Source organism: Neodiprion pinetum, chromosome 3 (genome assembly GCF_021155775.2).
Source record: "Neodiprion pinetum isolate iyNeoPine1 chromosome 3, iyNeoPine1.2, whole genome shotgun sequence".
Taxonomy (NCBI): Eukaryota; Metazoa; Arthropoda; class Insecta; order Hymenoptera; family Diprionidae; genus Neodiprion; species Neodiprion pinetum.
In genome coordinates, this window is record NC_060234.1 from 293,453 (window position 1) to 318,615 (window position 25,163).

The 25,163-nt window shown below is 41.4% G+C and overlaps 2 protein-coding genes across 8 annotated transcripts; one reads left to right on the top strand and one right to left on the bottom strand.

Annotated features, from left to right (window-relative positions):
- Nucleotides 1–11,978: 11,978 nt before the first annotated feature.
- On the top strand, nucleotides 11,979–15,692 carry pix (ATP-binding cassette sub-family E member 1 pix). The gene is made up of 9 exons (XM_046618962.1): nucleotides 11,979–12,130; nucleotides 12,496–12,736; nucleotides 12,820–13,035; nucleotides 13,110–13,317; nucleotides 13,448–13,634; nucleotides 13,862–14,268; nucleotides 14,362–14,674; nucleotides 14,817–15,051; nucleotides 15,145–15,692. The coding sequence occupies exons 2-9, from the start codon at nucleotides 12,524–12,526 to the stop codon at nucleotides 15,190–15,192; spliced, it is 1,827 nt and encodes a 608-aa protein (XP_046474918.1). The 5' UTR covers nucleotides 11,979–12,130; nucleotides 12,496–12,523; the 3' UTR covers nucleotides 15,193–15,692.
- Nucleotides 14,984–25,084, bottom strand: LOC124215494 (NMDA receptor 1). 7 transcript variants are annotated; one of them, XM_046618936.2, is made up of 17 exons: nucleotides 23,773–25,084; nucleotides 23,528–23,678; nucleotides 23,137–23,387; nucleotides 22,784–23,035; nucleotides 22,213–22,401; nucleotides 20,815–20,915; nucleotides 20,547–20,720; nucleotides 20,201–20,314; nucleotides 19,949–20,105; nucleotides 19,661–19,874; nucleotides 19,439–19,573; nucleotides 19,172–19,350; nucleotides 18,838–19,072; nucleotides 18,580–18,728; nucleotides 18,074–18,500; nucleotides 17,715–17,968; nucleotides 14,984–17,036 (listed from the first exon to the last, which is right to left on the bottom strand). In XM_046618936.2, the coding sequence occupies exons 3-17, from the start codon at nucleotides 23,305–23,307 to the stop codon at nucleotides 16,794–16,796; spliced, it is 2,994 nt and encodes a 997-aa protein (XP_046474892.1). In that variant the 5' UTR covers nucleotides 23,308–23,387; nucleotides 23,528–23,678; nucleotides 23,773–25,084; the 3' UTR covers nucleotides 14,984–16,793. The 7 variants fall into 7 exon arrangements, with proteins under 7 accessions (XP_046474892.1, XP_046474897.1, XP_046474895.1 ...); XM_046618941.2 differs by having other exon boundaries at nucleotides 18,074–18,246; nucleotides 18,343–18,500; nucleotides 19,172–19,329; nucleotides 23,528–25,084; XM_046618939.2 differs by having other exon boundaries at nucleotides 18,074–18,246; nucleotides 18,343–18,500; nucleotides 23,528–25,084.
- Nucleotides 25,085–25,163: the final 79 nt, after the last annotated feature.

A 25,163-nucleotide genomic window follows, 5' to 3' on the forward strand; every position in this document is an offset into this window, starting at 1 on the left:
AATCGCGAAAATTTTCGCCAAAAATGCAAAGGGGTTAGCCTTACTTTTTCTTCATTTTTGGGGCCGAAAATTCATGGTCTCGGATTCGATTTGAATGACCCTCCCCCGACTAATTGGACCACCAGGAACTCAGAAAACGCAGCGAAAAGAGCGTGGGATCAACGGAAGACAAATTACGATGGAAAAAGCACCTGCTGACAAATGTCGAAAACACAGGTTCTCGTTTTTCGGCTCTAACTTTTGATGCGTTGATCGCAGCGTATTGGGACTGCGCCCAATCGATTTCACTCGCAAAATTACGTCGGAATAGCGCATGAAATATCTTATTCCAGCACTTTTCAAAGTCGCGAAAATTTTCGCCAAAAATGCAAAGGGGTTAGCCTTACTTTTTCTTCATTTTTGGGGCCGAAAATTTATGGTCTCAGATTCGATTTAAATGACCCTCCCCCGACTAATTGGACCACCAGGAACTCAGAAAACGCAGCGAAAAGAGCGTGGGATCAACGGGAGAGAAATTACGGAGGAAAAAGCACCTGCTGAAAAATGTCGAAAACACAGGTTCTCGTTTTTCGGCTCTAACTTTCGATGCGTTGATCGCAACGTATTGGGACTGCGCCCAATCGATTTCTCTCGCAAAATTACGTCGGAATAGTGCATGAGAGAATTTATTCCAGCACTTTTCAAAATCGCGAATATTTTCGCCAAAAATGCAAAGGGGTTAGCCTTACTTTTTCTTCATTTTTGGGGCCGAAAATTTATGGTCTCAGATTCGATTTAAATGACCCTCCCCCGACTAATTGGACCACCAGGAACTCAGAAAACGCAGCGAAAAGAGCGTGGGATCAACGGGAGAGAAATTACGAAGGAAAAAGCACCCGCTGAAAAATGTCGAAAACACAGGTTCTCGTTTTTCGGCTCTAACTTTTGATGCGTTGATCGCAGCGTATTGGGACTGCGCCCAATCGATTTCACTCGCAAAATTACGTCGGAATAGCGCATGAAATATCATATTCCAGCACTTTTCAAAGTCGCGAAAATTTTCGCCAAAAATGCAAAGGGGTTAGCCTTACTTTTTCTTCATTTTTGGGGCCGAAAATTTATGGTCTCAGATTCGATTTAAATGACCCTCCCCCGACTAATTGGACCACCAGGAACTCAGAAAACGCAGCGAAAAGAGCGTGGGATCAACGGGAGAGAAATTGCGAAGGAAAAAGCACCTGCTGAAAAATGTCGAAAACACAGGTTCTCGTTTTTCGGCTCTAACTTTTGATGCGTTAATGGCAGCGTATTGGGACTGCGCCCAATCGATTTCACTAGCAAAATTACGTCGGAATGGTGCATGAAATAATTTATTCCAGCACTTTTCAAAATCGCGAAAATTTTCGCCAAAAATGCAAAGGGGTTAGCCTTACTTTTTCTTCATTTTTGGGGCCGAAAATTCATGGTCTCGGATTCGATTTGAATGACCCTCCCCCGACTAATTGGACCACCAGGAACTCAGAAAACGCAGCGAAAAGAGCGTGGGATCAACGGAAGACAAATTACGATGGAAAAAGCACCTGCTGACAAATGTCGAAAACACAGGTTCTCGTTTTTCGGCTCTAACTTTTGATGCGTTGATCGCAGCGTATTGGGACTGCGCACAATCGATTTCACTCGCAAAATTACGTCGGAATAGCGCATGAAATATCTTATTCCAGCACTTTTCAAAGTCGCGAAAATTTTCGCCAAAAATGCAAAGGGGTTAGCCTTACTTTTTCTTCATTTTTGGGGCCGAAAATTTATGGTCTCAGATTCGATTTAAATGACCCTCCCCCGACTAATTGGACCACCAGGAACTCAGAAAACGCAGCGAAAAGAGCGTGGGATCAACGGGAGAGAAATTACGAAGGAAAAAGCACCTGCTGAAAAATGTCGAAAACACAGGTTCTCGTTTTTCGGCTCTAACTTTCGATGCGTTGATCGCAGCGTATTGGGACTGCGCCCAATCGATTTCTCTCGCAAAATTACGTCGGAATAGTGCATGAGAGAATTTATTCCAGCACTTTTCAAAATCGCGAAAATTTTCGCCAAAAATGCAAAGGGGTTAGCCTTACTTTTTCTTTATTTTTGGGGCCGAAAATTTATGGTCTCAGATTCGATTTAAATGACCCTCCCCCGACTAATTGGACCACCAGGAACTCAGAAAACGCAGCGAAAAGAGCGTGGGATCAACGGGAGAGAAATTACGAAGGAAAAAGCACCTGCTGAAAAATGTCGAAAACACAGGTTCTCGTTTTTCGGCTCTAACTTTTGATGCGTTAATGGCAGCGTATTGGGACTGCGCCCAATCGATTTCACTAGCAAAATTACGTCGAAATGGTGCATGAAATAATTTATTCCAGCACTTTTCAAAATCGCGAAAATTTTCGCCAAAAATGCAAAGGGGTTAGCCTTACTTTTTCTTCATTTTTGGGGCCGAAAATTTATGGTCTCAGATTCGATTTAAATGACCCTCCCCCGACTAATTGGACCACCAGGAACTCAGAAAACGCAGCGAAAAGAGCGTGGGATCAACAGGAGAGAAATTACGAAGGAAAAAGCACCTGCTGAAAAATGTCGAAAACACAGGTTCTCGTTTTTCGGCTCTAACTTTTGATGCGTTGATGGCAGCGTATTGGGACTGCGCCCAATCGATTTCACTCGCAAAATTACGTCGGAATGGTGCATGAAATAATTTATTCCAGCACTTTTCAAAATCGCGAAAATTTTCGCCAAAAATGCAAAGGGGTTAGCCTTACTTTTTCTTCATTTTTGGGGCCGAAAATTTATGGTCTCGGATTCGATTTGAATGACCCTCCCCCGACTAATTGGACCACCAGGAACTCAGAAAACGCAGCGAAAAGAGCGTGGGATCAACGGGAGAGAAATTACGAAGGAAAAAGCACCTGCTGAAAAATGTCGAAAACACAGGTTCTCGTTTTTCGGCTCTAACTTTTGATGCGTTGATCGCAGAGTATTGGGACTGCGCCCAATCGATTTCACTCGCAAAATTACGTCGGAATAGTGCATGAGAGAATTTATTCCAGCACTTTTCAAAATCGCGAAAATTTTCGCCAAAAATGCAAAGGGGTTAGCCTTACTTTTTCTTCATTTTTGGGGCCGAAAATTTATTTTCTCAGATTCGATTTGAATGACCCACCCCGACTAATTGGACCACCTGGAACTCAGAAAACGCAGCGAAAAGAGCGTGGGATCAACAGGAGAGAAATTACGAAGGAAAAAGCACCTGCTGAAAAATGTCGAAAACACAGGTTCTCGTTTTTCGGCTCTAACTTTTGATGCGTTGATCGCAGCGTATTGGGACTGCGCCCAATCGATTTCACTCGCAAAATTACGTCGGAATAGCGCATGAAATATCTTATTCCAGCACTTTTCAAAGTCGCGAAAATTTTTGCCAAAAATGCAAAGGGGTTAGCCTTACTTTTTCTTCATTTTTGGGGCCGAAAATTTATGGTCTCAGATTCGATTTAAATGACCCTCCCCCGACTAATTGGACCACCAGGAACTCAGAAAACGCAGCGAAAAGAGCGTGGGATCAACGGGAGAGAAATTACGAAGGAAAAAGCACCCGCTGAAAAATGTCGAAAACACAGGTTCTCGTTTTTCGGCTCTCACTTTTGATGCGTTGATTGCAGCGTATTGGGACTGCGCCCAATCGATTTCACTCGCAAAATTACGTCGGAATAGCGCATGAAATATCTTATTCCAGCACTTTTCAAAGTCGCGAAAATTTTCGCCAAAAATGCAAAGGGGTTAGCCTTACTTTTTCTTTATTTTTGGGGCCGAAAATTTATGGTCTCAGATTCGATTTAAATGACCCTCCCCCGACTAATTGGACCACCAGGAACTCAGAAAACGCAGCGAAAAGAGCGTGGGATCAACGGGAGAGAAATTACGAAGGAAAAAGCACCTGCTGAAAAATGTCGAAAACACAGGTTCTCGTTTTTCGGCTCTAACTTTTGATGCGTTAATGGCAGCGTATTGGGACTGCGCCCAATCGATTTCACTAGCAAAATTACGTCGGAATGGTGCATGAAATAATTTATTCCAGCACTTTTCAAAATCGCGAAAATTTTCGCCAAAAATGCAAAGGGGTTAGCCTTACTTTTTCTTCATTTTTGGGGCCGAAAATTCATGGTCTCGGATTCGATTTGAATGACCCTCCCCCGACTAATTGGACCACCAGGAACTCAGAAAACGCAGCGAAAAGAGCGTGGGATCAACGGAAGACAAATTACGATGGAAAAAGCACCTGCTGACAAATGTCGAAAACACAGGTTCTCGTTTTTCGGCTCTAACTTTTGATGCGTTGATCGCAGCGTATTGGGACTGCGCCCAATCGATTTCTCTCGCAAAATTACGTCGGAATAGTGCATGAGAGAATTTATTCCAGCACTTTCCAAAATCGCGAAAATTTTCGCCAAAAATGCAAAGGGGTTAGCCTTACTTTTTCTTCATTTTTGGGGCCGAAAATTTATGGTCTCAGATTCGATTTAAATGACCCTCCCCCGACTAATTGGACCACCAGGAACTCAGAAAACGCAGCGAAAAGAGCGTGGGTTCAACGGGAGAGAAATTACGAAGGAAAAAGCACCTGCTGAAAAATGTCGAAAACACAGGTTCTCGTTTTTCGGCTCTAACTTTTGATGCGTTGATCGCAGCGTATTGGGACTGCGCCCAATCGATTTCACTCGCAAAATTACGTCGGAATAGCGCATGAAATATCTTATTCCAGCACTTTTCAAAGTCGCGAAAATTTTCGCCAAAAATGCAAAGGGGTTAGCCTTACTTTTTCTTCATTTTTGGGGCCGAAAATTTATGGTCTCAGATTCGATTTAAATGACCCTCCCCCGACTAATTGGACCACCAGGAACTCAGAAAACGCAGCGAAAAGAGCGTGGGATCAACGGGAGAGAAATTACGAAGGAAAAAGCACCTGCTGAAAAATGTCGAAAACACAGGTTCTCGTTTTTCGGCTCTAACTTTCGATGCGTTGATCGCAGCGTATTGGGACTGCGCCCAATCGATTTCTCTCGCAAAATTACGTCGGAATAGTGCATGAGAGAATTTATTCCAGCACTTTTCAAAATCGCGAAAATTTTCGCCAAAAATGCAAAGGGGTTAGCCTTACTTTTTCTTTATTTTTGGGGCCGAAAATTTATGGTCTCAGATTCGATTTAAATGACCCTCCCCCGACTAATTGGACCACCAGGAACTCAGAAAACGCAGCGAAAAGAGCGTGGGATCAACGGGAGAGAAATTACGAAGGAAAAAGCACCTGCTGAAAAATGTCGAAAACACAGGTTCTCGTTTTTCGGCTCTAACTTTTGATGCGTTAATGGCAGCGTATTGGGACTGCGCCCAATCGATTTCACTAGCAAAATTACGTCGGAATGGTGCATGAAATAATTCATTCCAGCACTTTTCAAAATCGCGAAAATTTTCGCCAAAAATGCAAAGGGGTTAGCCTTACTTTTTCTTCATTTTTGGGGCCGAAAATTCATGGTCTCGGATTCGATTTGAATGACCCTCCCCCGACTAATTGGACCACCAGGAACTCAGAAAACGCAGCGAAAAGAGCGTGGGATCAACGGAAGACAAATTACGATGGAAAAAGCACCTGCTGACAAATGTCGAAAACACAGGTTCTCGTCTTTTGGCTCTAACTTTTGATGCGTTGATCGCAGCGTATTGGGACTGCGCCCAATCGATTTCTCTCGCAAAATTACGTCGGAATAGTGCATGAGAGAATTTATTCCAGCACTTTCCAAAATCGCGAAAATTTTCGCCAAAAATGCAAAGGGGTTAGCCTTACTTTTTCTTCATTTTTGGGGCCGAAAATTTATGGTCTCAGATTCGATTTAAATGACCCTCCCCCGACTAATTGGACCACCAGGAACTCAGAAAACGCAGCGAAAAGAGCGTGGGATCAACAGGAGAGAAATTACGAAGGAAAAAGCACCTGCTGAAAAATGTCGAAAACACAGGTTCTCGTTTTTCGGCTCTAACTTTTGATGCGTTGATGGCAGCGTATTGGGACTGCGCCCAATCGATTTCACTCGCAAAATTACGTCGGAATGGTGCATGAAATAATTTATTCCAGCACTTTTCAAAATCGCGAAAATTTTCGCCAAAAATGCAAAGGGGTTAGCCTTACTTTTTCTTCATTTTTGGGGCCGAAAATTTATGGTCTCGGATTCGATTTGAATGACCCTCCCCCGACTAATTGGACCACCAGGAACTCAGAAAACGCAGCGAAAAGAGCGTGGGATCAACGGGAGAGAAATTACGAAGGAAAAAGCACCTGCTGAAAAATGTCGAAAACACAGGTTCTCGTTTTTCGGCTCTAACTTTTGATGCGTTGATCGCAGAGTATTGGGACTGCGCCCAATCGATTTCACTCGCAAAATTACGTCGGAATAGTGCATGAGAGAATTTATTCCAGCACTTTTCAAAATCGCGAAAATTTTCGCCAAAAATGCAAAGGGGTTAGCCTTACTTTTTCTTCATTTTTGGGGCCGAAAATTTATTTTCTCAGATTCGATTTGAATGACCCTCCCCGACTAATTGGACCACCAGGAACTCAGAAAACGCAGCGAAAAGAGCGTGGGATCAACGGGAGAGAAATTACGAAGGAAAAAGCACCCGCTGAAAAATGTCGAAAACACAGGTTCTCGTTTTTCGGCTCTAACTTTCGATGCGTTGATCGCAACGTATTGGGACTGCGCCCAATCGATTTCTCTCGCAAAATTACGTCGGAATAGTGCATGAGAGAATTTATTCCAGCACTTTTCAAAATCGCGAAAATTTTCGCCAAAAATGCAAAGGGGTTAGCCTTACTTTTTCTTCATTTTTGGGGCCGAAAATTTATGGTCTCAGATTCGATTTAAATGACCCTCCCCCGACTAATTGGACCACCAGGAACTCAGAAAACGCAGCGAAAAGAGCGTGGGATCAACGGGAGAGAAATTACGAAGGAAAAAGCACCCGCTGAAAAATGTCGAAAACACAGGTTCTCGTTTTTCGGCTCTAACTTTTGATGCGTTGATCGCAGCGTATTGGGACTGCGCCCAATCGATTTCACTCGCAAAATTACGTCGGAATAGCGCATGAAATATCTTATTCCAGCACTTTTCAAAGTCGCGAAAATTTTCGCCAAAAATGCAAAGGGGTTAGCCTTACTTTTTCTTCATTTTTGGGGCCGAAAATTTATGGTCTCAGATTCGATTTAAATGACCCTCCCCCGACTAATTGGACCACCAGGAACTCAGAAAACGCAGCGAAAAGAGCGTGGGATCAACGGGAGAGAAATTACGAAGGAAAAAGCACCTGCTGAAAAATGTCGAAAACACAGGTTCTCGTTTTTCGGCTCTAACTTTCGATGCGTTGATCGCAGCGTATTGGGACTGCGCCCAATCGATTTCTCTCGCAAAATTACGTCGGAATAGTGCATGAGAGAATTTATTCCAGCACTTTTCAAAATCGCGAAAATTTTCGCCAAAAATGCAAAGGGGTTAGCCTTACTTTTTCTTTATTTTTGGGGCCGAAAATTTATGGTCTCAGATTCGATTTAAATGACCCTCCCCCGACTAATTGGACCACCAGGAACTCAGAAAACGCAGCGAAAAGAGCGTGGGATCAACGGGAGAGAAATCACGAAGGAAAAAGCACCTGCTGAAAAATGTCGAAAACACAGGTTCTCGTTTTTCGGCTCTAACTTTTGATGCGTTAATGGCAGCGTATTGGGACTGCGCCCAATCGATTTCACTCGCAAAATTACGTCGGAATGGTGCATGAAATAATTTATTCCAGCACTTTTCAAAATCGCGAAAATTTTCGCCAAAAATGCAAAGGGGTTAGCCTTACTTTGTCTTCATTTTTGGGGCCGAAAATTTATGGTCTCAGATTCGATTTGAAAGACCCTCCCCCGACTAATTGGACCACCAGGAACTCAGAAAACGCAGCGAAAAGAGCGTGGGATCAACGGGAGAGAAATTACGAAGGAAAAAGCACCCGCTGAAAAATGTCGAAAACACAGGTTCTCGTTTTTCGGCTCTAACTTTTGATGCGTTGATCGCAGCGTATTGGGACTGCGCCCAATCGATTTCACTCGCAAAATTACGTCGGAATAGCGCATGAAATATCTTATTCCAGCACTTTTCAAAGTCGCGAAAATTTTCGCCAAAAATGCAAAGGGGTTAGCCTTACTTTGTCTTCATTTTTGGGGCCGAAAATTTATGGTCTCAGATTCGATTTAAATGACCCTCCCCCGACTAATTGGACCACTAGGAACTCAGAAAACGCAGCGAAAAGAGCGTGGGATCAACGGGAGAGAAATTACGAAGGAAAAAGCACCTGCTGAAAAATGTCGAAAACACAGGTTCTCGTTTTTCGGCTCTAACTTTTGATGCGTTGATCGCAGAGTATTGGGACTGCGCCCAATCGATTTCACTCGCAAAATTACGTCGGAATAGTGCATGAGAGAATTTATTCCAGCACTTTTCAAAATCGCGAAAATTTTCGCCAAAAATGCAAAGGGGTTAGCCTTACTTTTTCTTCATTTTTGGGGCCGAAAATTTATTTTCTCAGATTCGATTTGAATGACCCTCCCCGACTAATTGGACCACCTGGAACTTAGAAAACGCAGCGAAAAGAGCGTGGGATCAACAGGAGAGAAATTACGAAGGAAAAAGCACCTGCTGAAAAATGTCGAAAACACAGGTTCTCGTTTTTCGGCTCTAACTTTCGATGCGTTGATCGCAACGTATTGGGACTGCGCCCAATCGATTTCTCTCGCAAAATTACGTCGGAATAGTGCATGAGAGAATTTATTCCAGCACTTTTCAAAATCGCGAAAATTTTCGCCAAAAATGCAAAGGGGTTAGCCTTACTTTTTCTTCATTTTTGGGGCCGAAAATTTATGGTCTCAGATTCGATTTAAATGACCCTCCCCCGACTAATTGGACCACCAGGAACTCAGAAAACGCAGCGAAAAGAGCGTGGGATCAACGGGAGAGAAATTACGAAGGAAAAAGCACCCGCTGAAAAATGTCGAAAACACAGGTTCTCGTTTTTCGGCTCTAACTTTTGATGCGTTGATCGCAGCGTATTGGGACTGCGCCCAATCGATTTCACTCGCAAAATTACGTCGGAATAGCGCATGAAATATCTTATTCCAGCACTTTTCAAAGTCGCGAAAATTTTCGCCAAAAATGCAAAGGGGTTAGCCTTACTTTTTCTTCATTTTTGGGGCCGAAAATTTATGGTCTCAGATTCGATTTAAATGACCCTCCCCCGACTAATTGGACCACCAGGAACTCAGAAAACGCAGCGAAAAGAGCGTGGGATCAACGGGAGAGAAATTACGAAGGAAAAAGCACCTGCTGAAAAATGTCGAAAACACAGGTTCTCGTTTTTCGGCTCTAACTTTCGATGCGTTGATCGCAGCGTATTGGGACTGCGCCCAATCGATTTCTCTCGCAAAATTACGTCGGAATAGTGCATGAGAGAATTTATTCCAGCACTTTTCAAAATCGCGAAAATTTTCGCCAAAAATGCAAAGGGGTTAGCCTTACTTTTTCTTTATTTTTGGGGCCGAAAATTTATGGTCTCAGATTCGATTTAAATGACCCTCCCCCGACTAATTGGACCACCAGGAACTCAGAAAACGCAGCGAAAAGAGCGTGGGATCAACGGGAGAGAAATCACGAAGGAAAAAGCACCTGCTGAAAAATGTCGAAAACACAGGTTCTCGTTTTTCGGCTCTAACTTTTGATGCGTTAATGGCAGCGTATTGGGACTGCGCCCAATCGATTTCACTCGCAAAATTACGTCGGAATGGTGCATGAAATAATTTATTCCAGCACTTTTCAAAATCGCGAAAATTTTCGCCAAAAATGCAAAGGGGTTAGCCTTACTTTGTCTTCATTTTTGGGGCCGAAAATTTATGGTCTCAGATTCGATTTGAAAGACCCTCCCCCGACTAATTGGACCACCAGGAACTCAGAAAACGCAGCGAAAAGAGCGTGGGATCAACGGGAGAGAAATTACGAAGGAAAAAGCACCCGCTGAAAAATGTCGAAAACACAGGTTCTCGTTTTTCGGCTCTAACTTTTGATGCGTTGATCGCAGCGTATTGGGACTGCGCCCAATCGATTTCACTCGCAAAATTACGTCGGAATAGCGCATGAAATATCTTATTCCAGCACTTTTCAAAGTCGCGAAAATTTTCGCCAAAAATGCAAAGGGGTTAGCCTTACTTTGTCTTCATTTTTGGGGCCGAAAATTTATGGTCTCAGATTCGATTTAAATGACCCTCCCCCGACTAATTGGACCACTAGGAACTCAGAAAACGCAGCGAAAAGAGCGTGGGATCAACGGGAGAGAAATTACGAAGGAAAAAGCACCTGCTGAAAAATGTCGAAAACACAGGTTCTCGTTTTTCGGCTCTAACTTTTGATGCGTTGATCGCAGCGTATTGGGACTGCGCCCAATCGATTTCTCTCGCAAAATTACGTCGGAATAGTGCATGAAAGAACGTATTGCCCCAGCATCGACACAGTGCATCAAAAAATTGCTCCCAGCACGTTTCAAAACTGTCAAATTTGTACCCAAAATCCAAAGCGGCCAGCACTACTTCTCATCTCAGGCAAAAAATTTCCAATCCGATATTGATGTGTATGTATAATGCCAGACTAATAAATTTCATCGCATAGTGAAGTAGTCATCTGGAAACACGAGAAGACCAGCATTCGAGGAAATATGAAAAAAGTACGCATAAATCTAATTATAATTCATTTTATTCCAGGTTACATGAGATAGTGACAATTGTACGTCATACGTCATACATGGTGTTTCGCAGTGGTGTGTCGCACCCATACGGATGCCAAAACTCAAGCCATATATTTATATATTTATGAACTACGATAATTAATGTTTCATCTAGTATCGTCCATATTCTGCTTAAAATAATGTCATATATACTGTACAGCTATTATATATTACAATAAGATATCATACATAATGATCATATTTGTACATTTCTATTTGTCACTTTAATCCTATTCGTCAACTTATATTAAAGTACTACACACTGACATTCAACAGTTGTACCAGAATTAAGGTATATTGAATAAAGTATACTGGAGTGAGTCTGAAACTGTGTGGCTATGACTGATTCATTACCCACCTCAGTGAAAATTCTGCGCTGATTTCACGTATTCCAGACGTAATATTTGATCCATTGCTCGCGGCTCCTTCGACCTGTGCGCAATCGATTCCTTTGGCAAAATAACGCCGATCTAGTGCATCAAAGAATTAATTCTATCTTCGGCCAAAATCGTCCAAATTCCGGCTGAAAACATCTAAAGTCGGCCTCGCTTTTTTTTGCGATTACTGAATCCATAAATCTTGTCCTACAATCCATTGCGCGGATCCTCGCTAGACTAACATGAGAACCATGAGGAAGCCAAGAAATACAATCAGAATATCGTAGAATCAACATGTGAGAGAATACTAAGAAAAACGCGAGTAAAAAATAAATGTTCACTGTATAACACTTTCCTCACGTCATTGAACAAGAACATTCTGAACAAAAACTCTCCACTTCGGGATAGTCAGATTGTCATTTTGGCTCGAATTAACAAGTCTTGATTCATGTGCCAGGATTTTCCTGAATGTTTTCAGATTTTTAAATTGCGTTCGTCTTAACTGAGCGTCTTCGAGAAGCAGAACAACGGTACAACACAGCTCAAGCTAAATCAGAGAGGTCATGGGTCGAACCCAGGTCGACTTGGCCTGGAATGCACCATGTATAAGTATGCCCGTACTAACGGATATCTGGGACATCGTAGGATCCTTAGCCGTAAAAAATCAAAATTGCTCAGTTTCTGGGCTCCCATAATTGAAATCTTCAGTCATTCTCACAAGCTATACTGCGTGCACAATATACCCATTTCCGCGGTATGCGTTCCAGAACGGAAACGCGCGTGCGTCAACGCCGTACGAACGATCACCCTTTAGAAAAGTAGTACGTGCCAGAGCGAGGTCGGTGCGAAGCCATCACCTCGATATTTCACGTTCTTCCGAGGTAAGATAGCTAACATTGATCAACTCTAATAATCGTACTTAACGTATTAATATCAGCTAAACAAATTGTTGCCTGAACATGATATGTGAAGCCAGAGAAGTCATCTTCCAGCATATGTTGCCACATCATAACCTCAATGTTGAGGTTATAATTACGGGTGATCAGCACATTGTTCTTGTCATAACAGCGGTACTATTCGAATTTACATTCGCCTTATTCAATTGAAAGTTGTCAATGTCCGGTAGGGTTTTAATTCTTTCGTACGAGTTATACAAAGAGTTGCAATTTTTTATAATTCGCTCAGCATAGTTAGATAGTTATTTTCCGTGTCGTTAACTGTTCAAATATTGAAATTAAAATTGCAGGCTTATCTTAGCCCAATATTGAGCCAAGATGCCACCCAAAAAATCAATGGAAGAAACCGATCGGCTGACACGGATAGCCATAGTGAATTCCGACAAGTGTAAGCCCAAGCGTTGCCGGCAAGAATGCAAACGATCATGTCCTGTTGTGCGCATGGGAAAGCTTTGTATTGAAGTTACACCCAATAGCAAGATTGCGTCGATATCCGAAGAACTTTGCATCGGGTGCGGTATTTGTGTGAAGGTTAGATTAGGCTTTATTGTATTATCTTTATTCGCAGTTGGTCTTGTCAGAAAGCAGTAATTGTCAATCTGTTCTGGTTTTAGAAATGCCCATTTGAGGCTATTTCCATCATCAATTTACCGAGCAATCTCGAGAAAGAAACCACACATCGTTACTCCAAGAATTCTTTTAAACTGCATAGACTTCCGATTCCACGCCCAGGTGAAGTCTTAGGATTAGTAGGTACTAACGGAATTGGAAAGTCAACCGCGCTGAAAATTCTGGCTGGAAAACAGAAGCCCAATCTCGGCCGTTTCACTGTAAATACATGTTCCTACCGAACTAGTTCCAGTGATATCCGACTAAGCCGGACTTACGATACACATTCTTCTAGGATCCACCAGACTGGACAGAAATCTTGAGCCATTTCAGGGGTAGCGAGCTTCAAAATTACTTTACAAAAATTTTGGAGGATGATTTAAAGGCGCTGATCAAGCCCCAATATGTTGATCAAATACCAAAAGCTGTCAAAGGCACAGTTCAACAATTGTTGGATAAGAAAGACGAGTGTAAAAATCAGATGGAGATCTGCCGGATGTTGGGTAATACGATTATGCTGCAATCGGTTGATTAATTTTAAATAAACTAGAAGTTACACCAAATTTTTTAACATTTTAATGGCTTAGACCATTTTTTGATAAACGATTCATTTCATATCTCACTTGAATTTAGATCTTACCCACATACGGGATCGAGGTATCGAAGCTTTATCTGGAGGTGAACTGCAACGATTTGCCTGTGCAATGGTGTGTATCCAAGATGGAGATATATTCATGTTTGACGAGCCATCTTCTTACTTAGACGTTAAACAACGCCTAAACGCTGCTGTCACCATACGCTCCCTCATACATCCCGACAAGTATGTTTCACATACATGCGTAATCTGAAAAATCAATAATTAGATTATTCATTGTGCAATAGTTTGTTGCTTACCTTCGCTGACTTACGTATTCGGTAGTCAATGTGATAATTCGTACAGGATTTCTTTTGAGTATGTTGCAAGGTCCCGGCATGTTTTCCTTCCAATTAAATTATCATCACCAAAGTTATTCATTATAATTTCTATTCTATTATATAACCTTATAGGTTTATAATCGTTGTGGAGCATGACTTGTCAGTTCTGGACTACTTGTCTGACTTCATCTGCTGCTTGTACGGAGTCCCTGGTGCTTACGGCGTTGTCACAATGCCATTCTCAGTACGGGAAGGAATTAACATTTTTTTGGACGGATTTGTGCCAACGGAAAACCTGCGCTTCCGGGAGGAATCGCTCGTGTTCAAAGTCGCGGAGAGCGCGACCGAAGAGGAAGTGAAACGAATGAATCACTACGAGTATCCGAAAATGACGAAAACCATGGGATCTTTTACTCTGGCGGTTGAAAAGGGCCAGTTCACAGACTCCGAGATATTAGTACTACTTGGGGAAAACGGAACTGGCAAAACCACTTTTATAAGAATGCTTGCTGGAAATTTGCCTGCCGACGAAGGCTCAGGTAAACCATAAGCCACAAAGAAACGCAGTGACAAAATTAGAAGATGATCAAATTGAAATGAATTTTGTACCATAAGTTGGGTTTTTATTACAGGAAATATCCCACTCTTGCACATCAGTTACAAACCGCAGAAAATCAGTCCCAAATCTCAAGGTATAGTGAGGCAGCTGCTTCATGAAAAAATTAGGGACGCGTACATACATCCTCAGTTTATCACTGACGTTATGAAACCATTGAAGATTGATGATATAATGGATCAGGAGGTCCAGAATTTATCTGGAGGAGAATTACAGCGAGTTGCTATGGCTCTGTGCCTGGGAAAACCTGCCGATGTTTACCTCATTGATGAACCATCAGCCTATCTCGATTCTGAACAGCGTTTAGTCGCTGCGAAAGTGATTAAAAGGCATGTTTACACCCATTACAACTAGATGGAAATTCGTCAAATGGTTTGAGGTGTTTCTGTTGGTGGTTAAGGGATATTAATATAATTTCAAAGTGGAACGAGATTTTTTTCAAGGCACTTAAATGTTGCATTGGAATTTCAGGTTCATTTTGCATGCCAAGAAAACTGGATTCGTGGTTGAACACGATTTCATAATGGCTACATATCTGGCAGACCGTGTCATTGTATTTTCTGGAACGCCATCCCTGAACACAACAGCCCACTGTCCTCAGTCCCTGCTGAACGGCATGAACCGATTTTTGGAACTCCTTGGCATCACGTTCAGGCGAGATCCCAACAATTTTAGGCCGCGAATTAATAAAAGTCAATCTGTGAAGGTACCCACATTCCATTGGTTTTCGACAACGAATTACCTGTACTCATATAGGTATTTCGATAGTGATTTCATTAATTTTTCTGCTCTTTGTTAGGATATGGAACAAAAGAGAGCGGGGCAATACTTCTTCCTGGAGGAATAAAGCTTGCGAATCATGCCCGTCGGAAGCAAGAACGCTACACTATATACTACACTTTAACCCGTAATTTGTATATCCCATAAAGTATTTTACGATTTGTATATGAGGTAATTGTTAAATGCTGATACACTCAAAGGGAAAATTAATTTCGTTCATTATTTTCACAATACTCTATATTTCGATTCAACGAACAGTGCATAAGTAACAATTGTAACAATTGCGCAAGGAAACACAGCTCACCGATTGCACCTAATTGATAACAAAACTCCAGCGTGTTTATCACTTCAAGTTGGAAATTCTTCAGCACAGCATTCATTTTATACATTTCAAGTTTTATAACATGGTGATGGATTCAAACATTATGATATGTATAATTTCAGGTCAAAAGAGCTGGCCAACATGAACAAATTATGGGAATAAATATATTGATTTGAATTTGTTCCATCTTGTATACGCGATGGTTCGATATCGACCAATAAACATGTATATGATGCGTCAGAGAACACTGTGCTGACCAATTATTTTTCCCATTATAAACTGAAGAGGTGCGCGTATATCATTGCGTTATTACTTACTGCTCATTACATACAAGGTTTAAAAGCTGTCCAAATAATTTTGAAAGTAATTTTTTCGATTTCTATATGCTATGTATTTTCTTATTCAATGCGTTCGTAAATCTACCTACTGGTGAGTAACGTGGACAAGTTTTATACATAAATTTATATGTATGTACATACATACGTCTGAGCATTAAGAGAATGGTACGTGGCCGCGTAACGCGATTCTAAAGTTCTGCTTTCAGTTCAGAATGCAATCTGTATGTGTATGATGTACTCTCTTTCGAATTCATTACGGTAAACTTACTTTTATTGTTGACAAAAGGGATTAAGATACCTTGACTTGCCTTTCTTTTGATACAAGTTGAAAACTTCAAAAAATGCTCGTCATACCACACCACAAAACGAACCAATAACGATGCGTGTATCAAGCAATGACGTTCCTGACTGCACATGCTATCAAGTGAATCCAATTTTATTTATTTTTTGTTTTTTAGATTGAGTTATAAATTCATTATTCATCCACACGATTAGATACATTTAACAGGCATATTTTTTAAACATACTCGTGCACTGTGTGCAATTCCGTATTCGACTATACCGTTTAACATGACTGTTTTGTCAGAAATGACTTCTGTCACTTGTGAATAATATGAATTCTTATCGTTTAATTATTTGGTACGCTTGCTACACTTCAATACTAAGTATCTGTCATACATCTTAAGCATAACAAACCTGCATAATACTGGTTCGGTAAGTCCCATTAATCGGCGCACAATATTTTGGCAATCTTGAAAGTGCATCAAATTACGCTCTCGCAGATTACTGCTGGTGATGCGTAAAATAAAACAAATTCTCTTACAATTAACTATCACGTTTATTCTACATTTTTAGTCTAAAAAAAAAAGTTATTCGATCTTCCGTATCAAATAATTTTCATTCGAGGATAAGTATTTTGTTGATCGTAAACGATCGTCTGACCCTCTTGTAAGGTTGACATGAATGAATAAGGCTTGTTCTCTTAACTCCTGCAACTTTCTCGTCCCTTTAAACAACGAGATGTGAAACGTCCGCGGTATAGGCTGCGGGTGAAAGGCGAATATCTTCGGTGCGAGATAACGGACGTTGACGAATGTCACTGTTGCCCGGCCAAGCCCGACCTGGGCTACATGGTGCCCGACTTGTTCTTGCTATCGTATCAACTGCCAGACTCACGGTGGCAGGGTCGTTCACGCCATTGCTTTGCAGCCTTCTCTGCGCTGCCATTGATGCCCGCAGTGTTTTGCGTTTCTAGAAGAAAAACTTGAACGATTCCATTTATTTTGCCTCAATGATTAACGCTGTTGTCAGTTATTTCTAAAGAGCCTGCCGCCCTAGCTAACACTTGCATTTCCAAAAGCTCCAAGTTTTTATAGGCGTCAATAAAATTATAAGCTACAGAAATTTGATCCGAATGCAGTCAGCCGTCACAGCGTCAATGTTCTGTTTACAAACTGTTAAACTAATCCAATACGAATAGGTATGTATGTTCAGATGGAAGTATGCAGAAAAATGAAGTCACATAATAATGCCGATGATGTATGTACAATGTGAACATGTGCTAATTACGAAACGTTTGTATATGATATTTGTGAATCACGCATTGCCAGCTGTCGGTTATGACATAATATTTAATCATACAACTGTAGGATAATAAGAAATATTATTTGATTTCCAACTTCTTTTTTCGAATCAAATTCATTCACAATCAGTCTCAAGAGCAAATCGCGTCATGTGCCTATTTTGCAGTCATAATATCGGTGCTACGAAGAAAGCTTACGAATCGAATCTATTACTTGGATACCTCGACACCCTGGTCGCAAAGAAGAAAATTCAGGGAAAGACAATTTAACGGCAATGTTTTTCATTTCATTTTTAACTTCAATCGCAATTTTAATCGCATGCAATGAAAATCATGTGATATCTTACCTCGATAGCACCGCGCCATTTGTCAGCCGCGTGTCTAGCGAGTTCCAGTTTTTTTTGCTTTCGTATTTGATGCTTTTTGTAAACCATTTCAATCATGATTAAACCTATTCCACCAAGTATACCAGCTGCGACTAGTATAAACACCCCGGCCATATTTTTGAGGCCAAGAGTGTTTGGCGTTTTTTCAAATTGCTCACATTGCGGTACGTTTCCTTGCAGAATCCAATGAGTGTCCAATTTCTCCATGAATCCACCTAGGGGCAAAGCACGCGTCGCTTATACGTATTCACGATATTCACGCAGATGGATTTTTCATTTGTGTAGGTGTGCGTGAATTAAGACTTCTTTACAGTGCTTACTTTCGTGAAAATCCAGAATAGCCAAGGTCACTGCATCCGCCCACGGTGAACCTTTTTGCAATCCTATACCATACCCTGATCGTCCAAAGAGTTCACCAGCAGTAACTAATTCACAATCTTGTGCAGCCTCATATTCTAACCGAGAACTATCCCATATAAACGCCATCAATTTCCTGCAAGTCGTTGCTACTGTTGAACCATTTGGCGGTAAAGTTATTCGAAAAATATCATTATTGTTCATCAGAGGACAATGAAAAATCCTTCCGTACCCAATCTTTACATCCCGAATGGCATCTTCAGCAGTGTCGTAATTGTTGGCTTCCATCGTACGATACATGTTTGATAATTCTACTTGCCGTCGGAAGTACATGTCAACAGCCGAGCCCTTCACCGTGGCACATGTTAAATTCTCCATTGTATTTCGAAGCTGTGATCACATAATTAATTTCAATCAGATGGGTTGTGGTTAAAAAAAAAAAATTCTCTACGTTACAATTTAAACTCACCCGAGCATCGTTTATTCCGGTAAGCTTGGTCTTAGGTCTTTCCAAAACGAGAAACGCAGCCAAGTTGGCAGTATACGATGCTACTATTATCATCGCAAACCCAGCCCATACCATTCCCAATACTCGAGCTGAGAAACTTCGCGGTGTCCCTAAGTTTTCATTGTATTATTCTCAACATCAGTACGGAGTGATGAAGCGACGACGGATCACTGCGGCCGAATGAATATTGTAAAAACACTAGAGAGACACAATGCTCACCTTCTCCGATCCCGCTATTCAGCAAAACGCCCCAGGCGAACCAAATGGCGCTTGACAGATTGAGCGCATCTTCCTCGGTACCGTCAGTGTTGGCTAGCTTGAACCTCCCGAAAGGTGAGAACCGGTCGAGGAGGTACAGAACTAGTGCCACCACGTGCACCGACACCATCACCAGGATCCAAAGTGTATTACTGAAGGGTTGCAAAAATGACACCAAAGTCGAAGACCTGGACGGCTGGAAAGTATGAAATGTTCTGTTTTCGCAATAATAATGGTAAATGAAAGATAACGAAGTAGAAATATTTCCAGGTATCGCGCACGATATTTGTCGTACCTTTTTCTCAAGGATGGTGATGCCTTGGTATTTAAACGGTTTACTGAATTCTATAAATTCAGCACGTTCAGGATTTATTGTCAGCGGAGCGATGATCATGTCTGCCCGTTCATTTACTAGCTCACCTATCAATCCGCTCCATTCTTTCTTACTTCCGACTGAAAAAGAATGGAGCCTCGCTGAATGGAAACAGTTGTTATGTTATTTTTGTTTTTTCTGAGCACCAACGTAAAACATCGTAAATTACAGCATTATTAGACTACATACCAGAGTTATTTCTGGCCATGTAAGTTCCAAACTGGCCATCCGGGGATAGAGCTAAGCTGTAGGTGAAATTAATCGTCTTTGCCAATTCTTTCAGCAGATCCATACAGTAACCTTTGCAGCAAAGTACCTGGGTCGCTAGAAGTATAAAAATTGAATTCAATCGCCGTTGAAGACTATTAGAGTATGAATACGTCGAGAATGATAAAATTTTTAGGCACAAACAATTGTCATCTGTGCTGTTGAAGTGAGGACACGGTATTTCATCGGGGAGGCATGGCTTCTTATCAATGGCCTCACGAACGTATACGAATGGTTTTTCTTCTATCGTAAGCACCGTCAAATGTGTCGGGATCATGAATCCTTCCGGTTTGGTCCTCAATCGGCCTGGCCAAGTTATGTTGGCTTCTTCTACTCTCAACGTCATCTTCGTGGAATTCTATAAAACACGTCTATTAATACAAGTGCGGCAAATTGAAAATGTTTAATTATGTATAATTGCGGATATCTAACATTACTGCCTGCCGAGTAAAAGTATTGTCCAACCGACACTTGTTGACCTCGCTCTTTGATATTTACGATATCATACTCGGCAAAAATACGGTCCCCATTATCGTCAAATGCAACTTTTCCCGTGGCACCGTTGTGCAGAACTTGACGACGAATGTATCTAAATTAAGATTAGTACATTAGATCCTAAATCGCATGGTGCGTACGCAGGTTTTCACTCAAGCACAGTCATTGTTACTGTAAAAATAAGCATACTCAAATAATTTTTTGCCAGTTTCCCATATAGAGCCTGAATTATCGCAATCCTGCGGTGCTTCTGTTATATTCTCAACTTCATTCATATCTCTGAGTGCTGACACGAGCACGTACCTAGAACGAAGAAAATTGTGCTGGTACGAATAATTATAGCTGACAATGAATTCAGTCATATACTCATAGGTGTAATCGTAGTTGAAACTGAATAAAACCACGCACGCACGAATGCCAATATTTTATGGATATTTCAAAAAAAACTTTTAGAAGTTCATCCGCAAGAGCAAAACGTTTTCATAATTATACCTGCTCTTGTTCTTACTGATAAACTTATTTTCAAATTGCTCACAAGCTGTCCATGATGTGCGCCTTTTCACTGGTTGCATTGATCAGTTTCAGACCCAGAAGGCCTTCCGGGGCGTTGACTGCTCCCAGTGCCTGTTCCGTAACGATCCACACATATCCACCGTCAGTCATATTCAAGGCGGCCGCATCTCGATAAATTACCTTCGCATCCGTACTCCTGGAGATTGAATGACGGTCAATTGAATTGCTAAACTTAAGCCAGTATCGTATGGATAATGCGACATGCGAGCCAAATGCCAGGGAATACTTACGAGGCGTACATCAGGTAGACTCTAGCTTGAGCATTTGCCATTTCTAGTAGCTGTTCTGTAAAGTTCATCAGGCCAGGCTCGAACTCAACAACAGATTCTACCTGTTTTAAGAACAATATTATTAAGAGCAACTGTTTGCCAAATATTGCCTAACTATAACCGATAATTATCTGACTATTGTCTGATTATATCAAACTTCAATGAGGCACAATATAAGATTTCCAAATGCAGAAACTAATCACACTATTTAACGAAACCTATACATTTTCTAATTGTGCAAAGAGGAGCTATCAGAAGTTGGTAATCACCACTTTATTCTATACGTACATAATATTTTACCTTATATTTCCTGTAAACCAAACATTAATACATGCACCTAATTGTTTTCGAGGGTGTATCAGATCGGACAGTGGTTGGGTTGGTTATTTGACTGACAGATCTTAGTTTTATACAGTAAAAATAGGTGGACAAGATAATATTTTGCATGGTTTGCAGAAAAAAGTACAGAGAATAACTTTCTTATGCTTCCGAAGTAAAATTACCGCGGAATGATGCTATCGATTCAATGCAAAGTTTCAGGGATTGTAGCTTGCGTCAAGCTTCAGACTCGCCCCGGTTTGAAATATCAGGAATATTCTACAGATAATTGGTACATTGCCAGAGTTGAAAAATCTGCTTCCTCCCGAACTTACACAATTACCGATAAATTGAAAACACACGGAACTGTACAGAACCAAGTTTTCGTTATTACTTTGTACTTTGAAGTATTCCTTTTATAAATTAGTTACATCAGTATATGTACATATGCACTAATTTTTAATATTATTTATGATGATAAATTTAATTTAGTAATACTCACCAAGTCTGTGTTAGAGCGTTAGATTATTGATTAGATTTATAAGTTATTATAATTTGTTTTACAAACGTAGTCATCGGTGAACAGACGGAAGCATATAGCGTAAGAGCAAGGTATAGCAAAACACTGATGCCAAGCAAATAAGAGTGTCACAAGTGTTGTCAGAGAAACTGTCAATTAGAGTCACATACATAGAGATAAATGTCACAGGCAGTTTCCTTCGCAAATCAAAGTGATTAGCGATTATGTAGTACCATACATGTACAGTTAGCCGAAAGAGCTCTCGTACGGTTTAAAAAACGATGCGAAAACTTTTTCGAGTGACTGCCCGTACATAACTATAACCGACTGACACTTCGACGAGAGAAAACAATTTAAAGTTGCTTATACGATCGCAGCGCGACGTTCGTTTTAAATTTTGCGATTTATCAGGCTTTTAACCGCTAGGCGTGCAAGCGGGTGGTTTAAGCCGTGTACGTGCGTGCGTGCGTTTGTGTATAAGGAGCAAAGCGTGCGAATAAGCGGGCACAATCCACATTTACTTTGATCTCCACGTCGTCTTCGAGGCTTTGCGACGTCGTTTGGAATCGTCCGAGTATCGCGCGTCCATCGGTATCTGAACTGTGGATAAATATCACCTTCATGTAGTTGAAGTGCTTTAACAACTCTACCCAGACGTCGGCCTGGTGGGAATAAGGTGGAACGGTCCGCAAAAAGGACACGTGTATGTTCTGAAAGGCGAGGAATTCGTTATACAATAATCGAGTTTTCCAGTTCTTAGAGAACAGGCTATACACAGCATGGAAATAATTTTTGTGATTTTAACGCTAGTAGGTCACACTTCGGTAGAATCGCATAACGATCGCGCTGGGTGAAATTCACCTAAAGGTGATGTTTTGCTTCAAAGATGAGTTCTAGATATCTAAAAAAAAAAAACAAACAAAAAGTCTAGGTATTGTTTAAGAATCGCAGAAAAAGTTCTATCAGTTTTTCTTATAAAAAATCATTGTTTTTCGAGCATTTTGAAAAATGTTCGGGATGAAATTCACCCCAAGTGACCTATTAGGGTTGCGAAACGTATGATGTCTAGGCTTATTGTTAACGACGGTGAACCTTGTCTGAAAACGCGGAATCCCGCGACGAAATACCGATGACAGGTATATGGTAGAATCCACTTGTATAGGAGACCGCTGCCGGCGAGAGGTCCCCGATCAGAGGATGTGACACAACCACTGCGTAGACTCGTTGGGTGATGAGATACTTGCAGACACTCAGAGCCGTGCGAATTGGGTTTGAATCCATTTCGATCACGGTGTGGTAGTACGTTACTCCCTTCTTTACATATTGAGGATCGAAATTGAGATGCTGCGGAGGGCAAACAGCCGTATCAAGTCTATTTCTTGTTCAAATCGGCATTTATACGAAAGGGTGGTTGATCATTGGGTAATACAACAAGGCGAACTCACGTCAATTGTGTTGTTAAAATGGGCCTTGCTCTGGTTGTTGGAAAGAACACCGCCGATGTTGAAGTATGTGGGATTGCTGTAGCTAGCTGATGAACCAGCGGCAAGCCCACCGTTCGTGTACATGATCGGGAGGAGCAGGATCAGCATCGCCGATCGGTAGAACGGCCCCATTATTGATGGCCAAGTTTTGCCACCCGCTGTCAACCCCAATGACAGGCTATCCTCTTCTTCGTGGCAGTTGCCGATAATTACTGTAACGGTGTACAAGTATTATCGAGATTTCGAAGGCGTGCAAATGAGCTTCGCCTACTATTGTTCATCGATATCGAAATGCGGAATTTACCGGTTCAGAGATTTTTGGAGAAAAGTCTATTTTCGAGAAGATACTCACGTTTCCTGCATGCTGCGTCGTTGAATCCAGAATACAGACCACTCTCCGTCCTGACTGGCGGTGCGCGTCAGAATAGCATTGATCGCCCCGGGATGCTGCGCCCTACAGCCGGATACGATTCATCCCTCTCACCCAATTTCAACTTTTCATACTTGCAAGAACGACGATAAGTTGAAAATATTTCAATACCTGTCCAGAGGATCTTGCGCAATATAATTCTACACCATTTATCGAAAAGTACTTACGCTTCTTTTTCGTCACAATTTGCGTCCCGTTATTCAAATTATTAATCTCGCGACGCGAAAGCGCGGATATTTCTTCCCTTTACGCTGGCTATCGACAAATAGGAATATCAAACAAAACAGTGGAATCGATCGTTTTCCTTCGTATTCCTCACGAGTACAATGTAAGTGGCACGTTGTGCGATTCTGCATATCAACTAATTAGGGCAAATTATACGTACCATAGAACCTTACAGGTTTTCCAAAATAGCTGGTTATCAAATTCTCGCGGGATTCGTCCCACATGTAGGATCTTATCATTTGTAATGGAAGATGAGACTGGTCATAAGGTATCTTCTGGGTAAATTGTAGTTCTCAGAGACCTTCGAAACTTGAAGTAATGTAACTCGAAATAATGTAACTCGATAATTGCGTGGTTTTCGAATGATCGTGGCGAATTCCTAAAACCTTTTCTTCCGTAAACAACATGTATCTTACACGTGCAGGTGTTTCAAGTTGTCGAAACAGATGGTAAAGCGGAAAGGTAATAACGCCATTTATCAATTTATTCCACCGAGTAATGCGAACAGCATGATTACGAGGCTATAATTCTGATTTGTTGAATGAAATCGGCTGACAATTAATCACCGCCGAATAGGGGCCAGCTATAATTCGTACTAGTCATTATTCTCCGTAAGTCAATTGCATCACCGGCAGGTGAAGCAGAATCGATAGCCAAGTTCCAGTCAGGATTCCCAGAAGCCGAAAAGGTACCTTGTCAGGGTGGGTTATAAAATTCCGGGTATGAGTACCTGGCACAGAATATAATGCAGCTAAGAGTATTATACGAAAGTATCTCTTACATTAGATTGACAATAACCGATACCAACGACACCTAACAAAAAATCAACCCCAGCCTGATACATCTACCAGTGTACTAAGGCTTTATGAAGAATTTACGGAATAAAAAAAACAGAACGCGTTTTCAATCGGTTTGCACGAGCCGCGCCCATGTTTTAACGCAACAGATTCGCTTTATTAATGTGTGAAAACAAACGCCCGTAATTGTGGCCATCTAATAACAATAATCTTTGTTCGCGATTCGATTTTGTATTTATGTTATCAGAACTATCGGTAAAGTCGTAATTACTGTTGTTCTTGTTATCGTTACTATCGCGCAAATGTACGTTACACGTATGGATACGTTTACCTGCTGCATACTGTGATCACGGTTGACGCTGCAGGGTCCACACAACACACCCCCATACCTAAGTATATTATACGTATATTTCAAGTTCCTACGTCGATGGTGTGTAGATTGATGTGAAGTACACGTAGAAATAAAAATTTACAAACAAAATGCTGCATGTAGCTTCAACAGAGTATGCTGTGTGTGTAGAGATGATATTATCCTG

Coding starts and splice junctions, on each gene's coding strand:
- pix (XM_046618962.1), top strand. CDS start 12,524: ATGCCACCCAAAAAATCAATGGAAGAAACCGATCGGCTGACACGGATA. Junction 12,737..12,819: donor GGTGCGGTATTTGTGTGAAG/GTTAGATTAGGC, acceptor TTCTGGTTTTAG/AAATGCCCATTTGAGGCTAT. Junction 13,635..13,861: donor TCCCTCATACATCCCGACAA/GTATGTTTCACA, acceptor ATAACCTTATAG/GTTTATAATCGTTGTGGAGC.
- LOC124215494 (XM_046618936.2), bottom strand. CDS start 23,307: ATGGGGCCGTTCTACCGATCGGCGATGCTGATCCTGCTCCTCCCGATC. Junction 23,036..23,136: donor ATTTTAACAACACAATTGAC/GTGAGTTCGCCT, acceptor TGCCCTCCGCAG/CATCTCAATTTCGATCCTCA. Junction 18,501..18,579: donor CCGGAATAAACGATGCTCGG/GTGAGTTTAAAT, acceptor ATGTGATCACAG/CTTCGAAATACAATGGAGAA.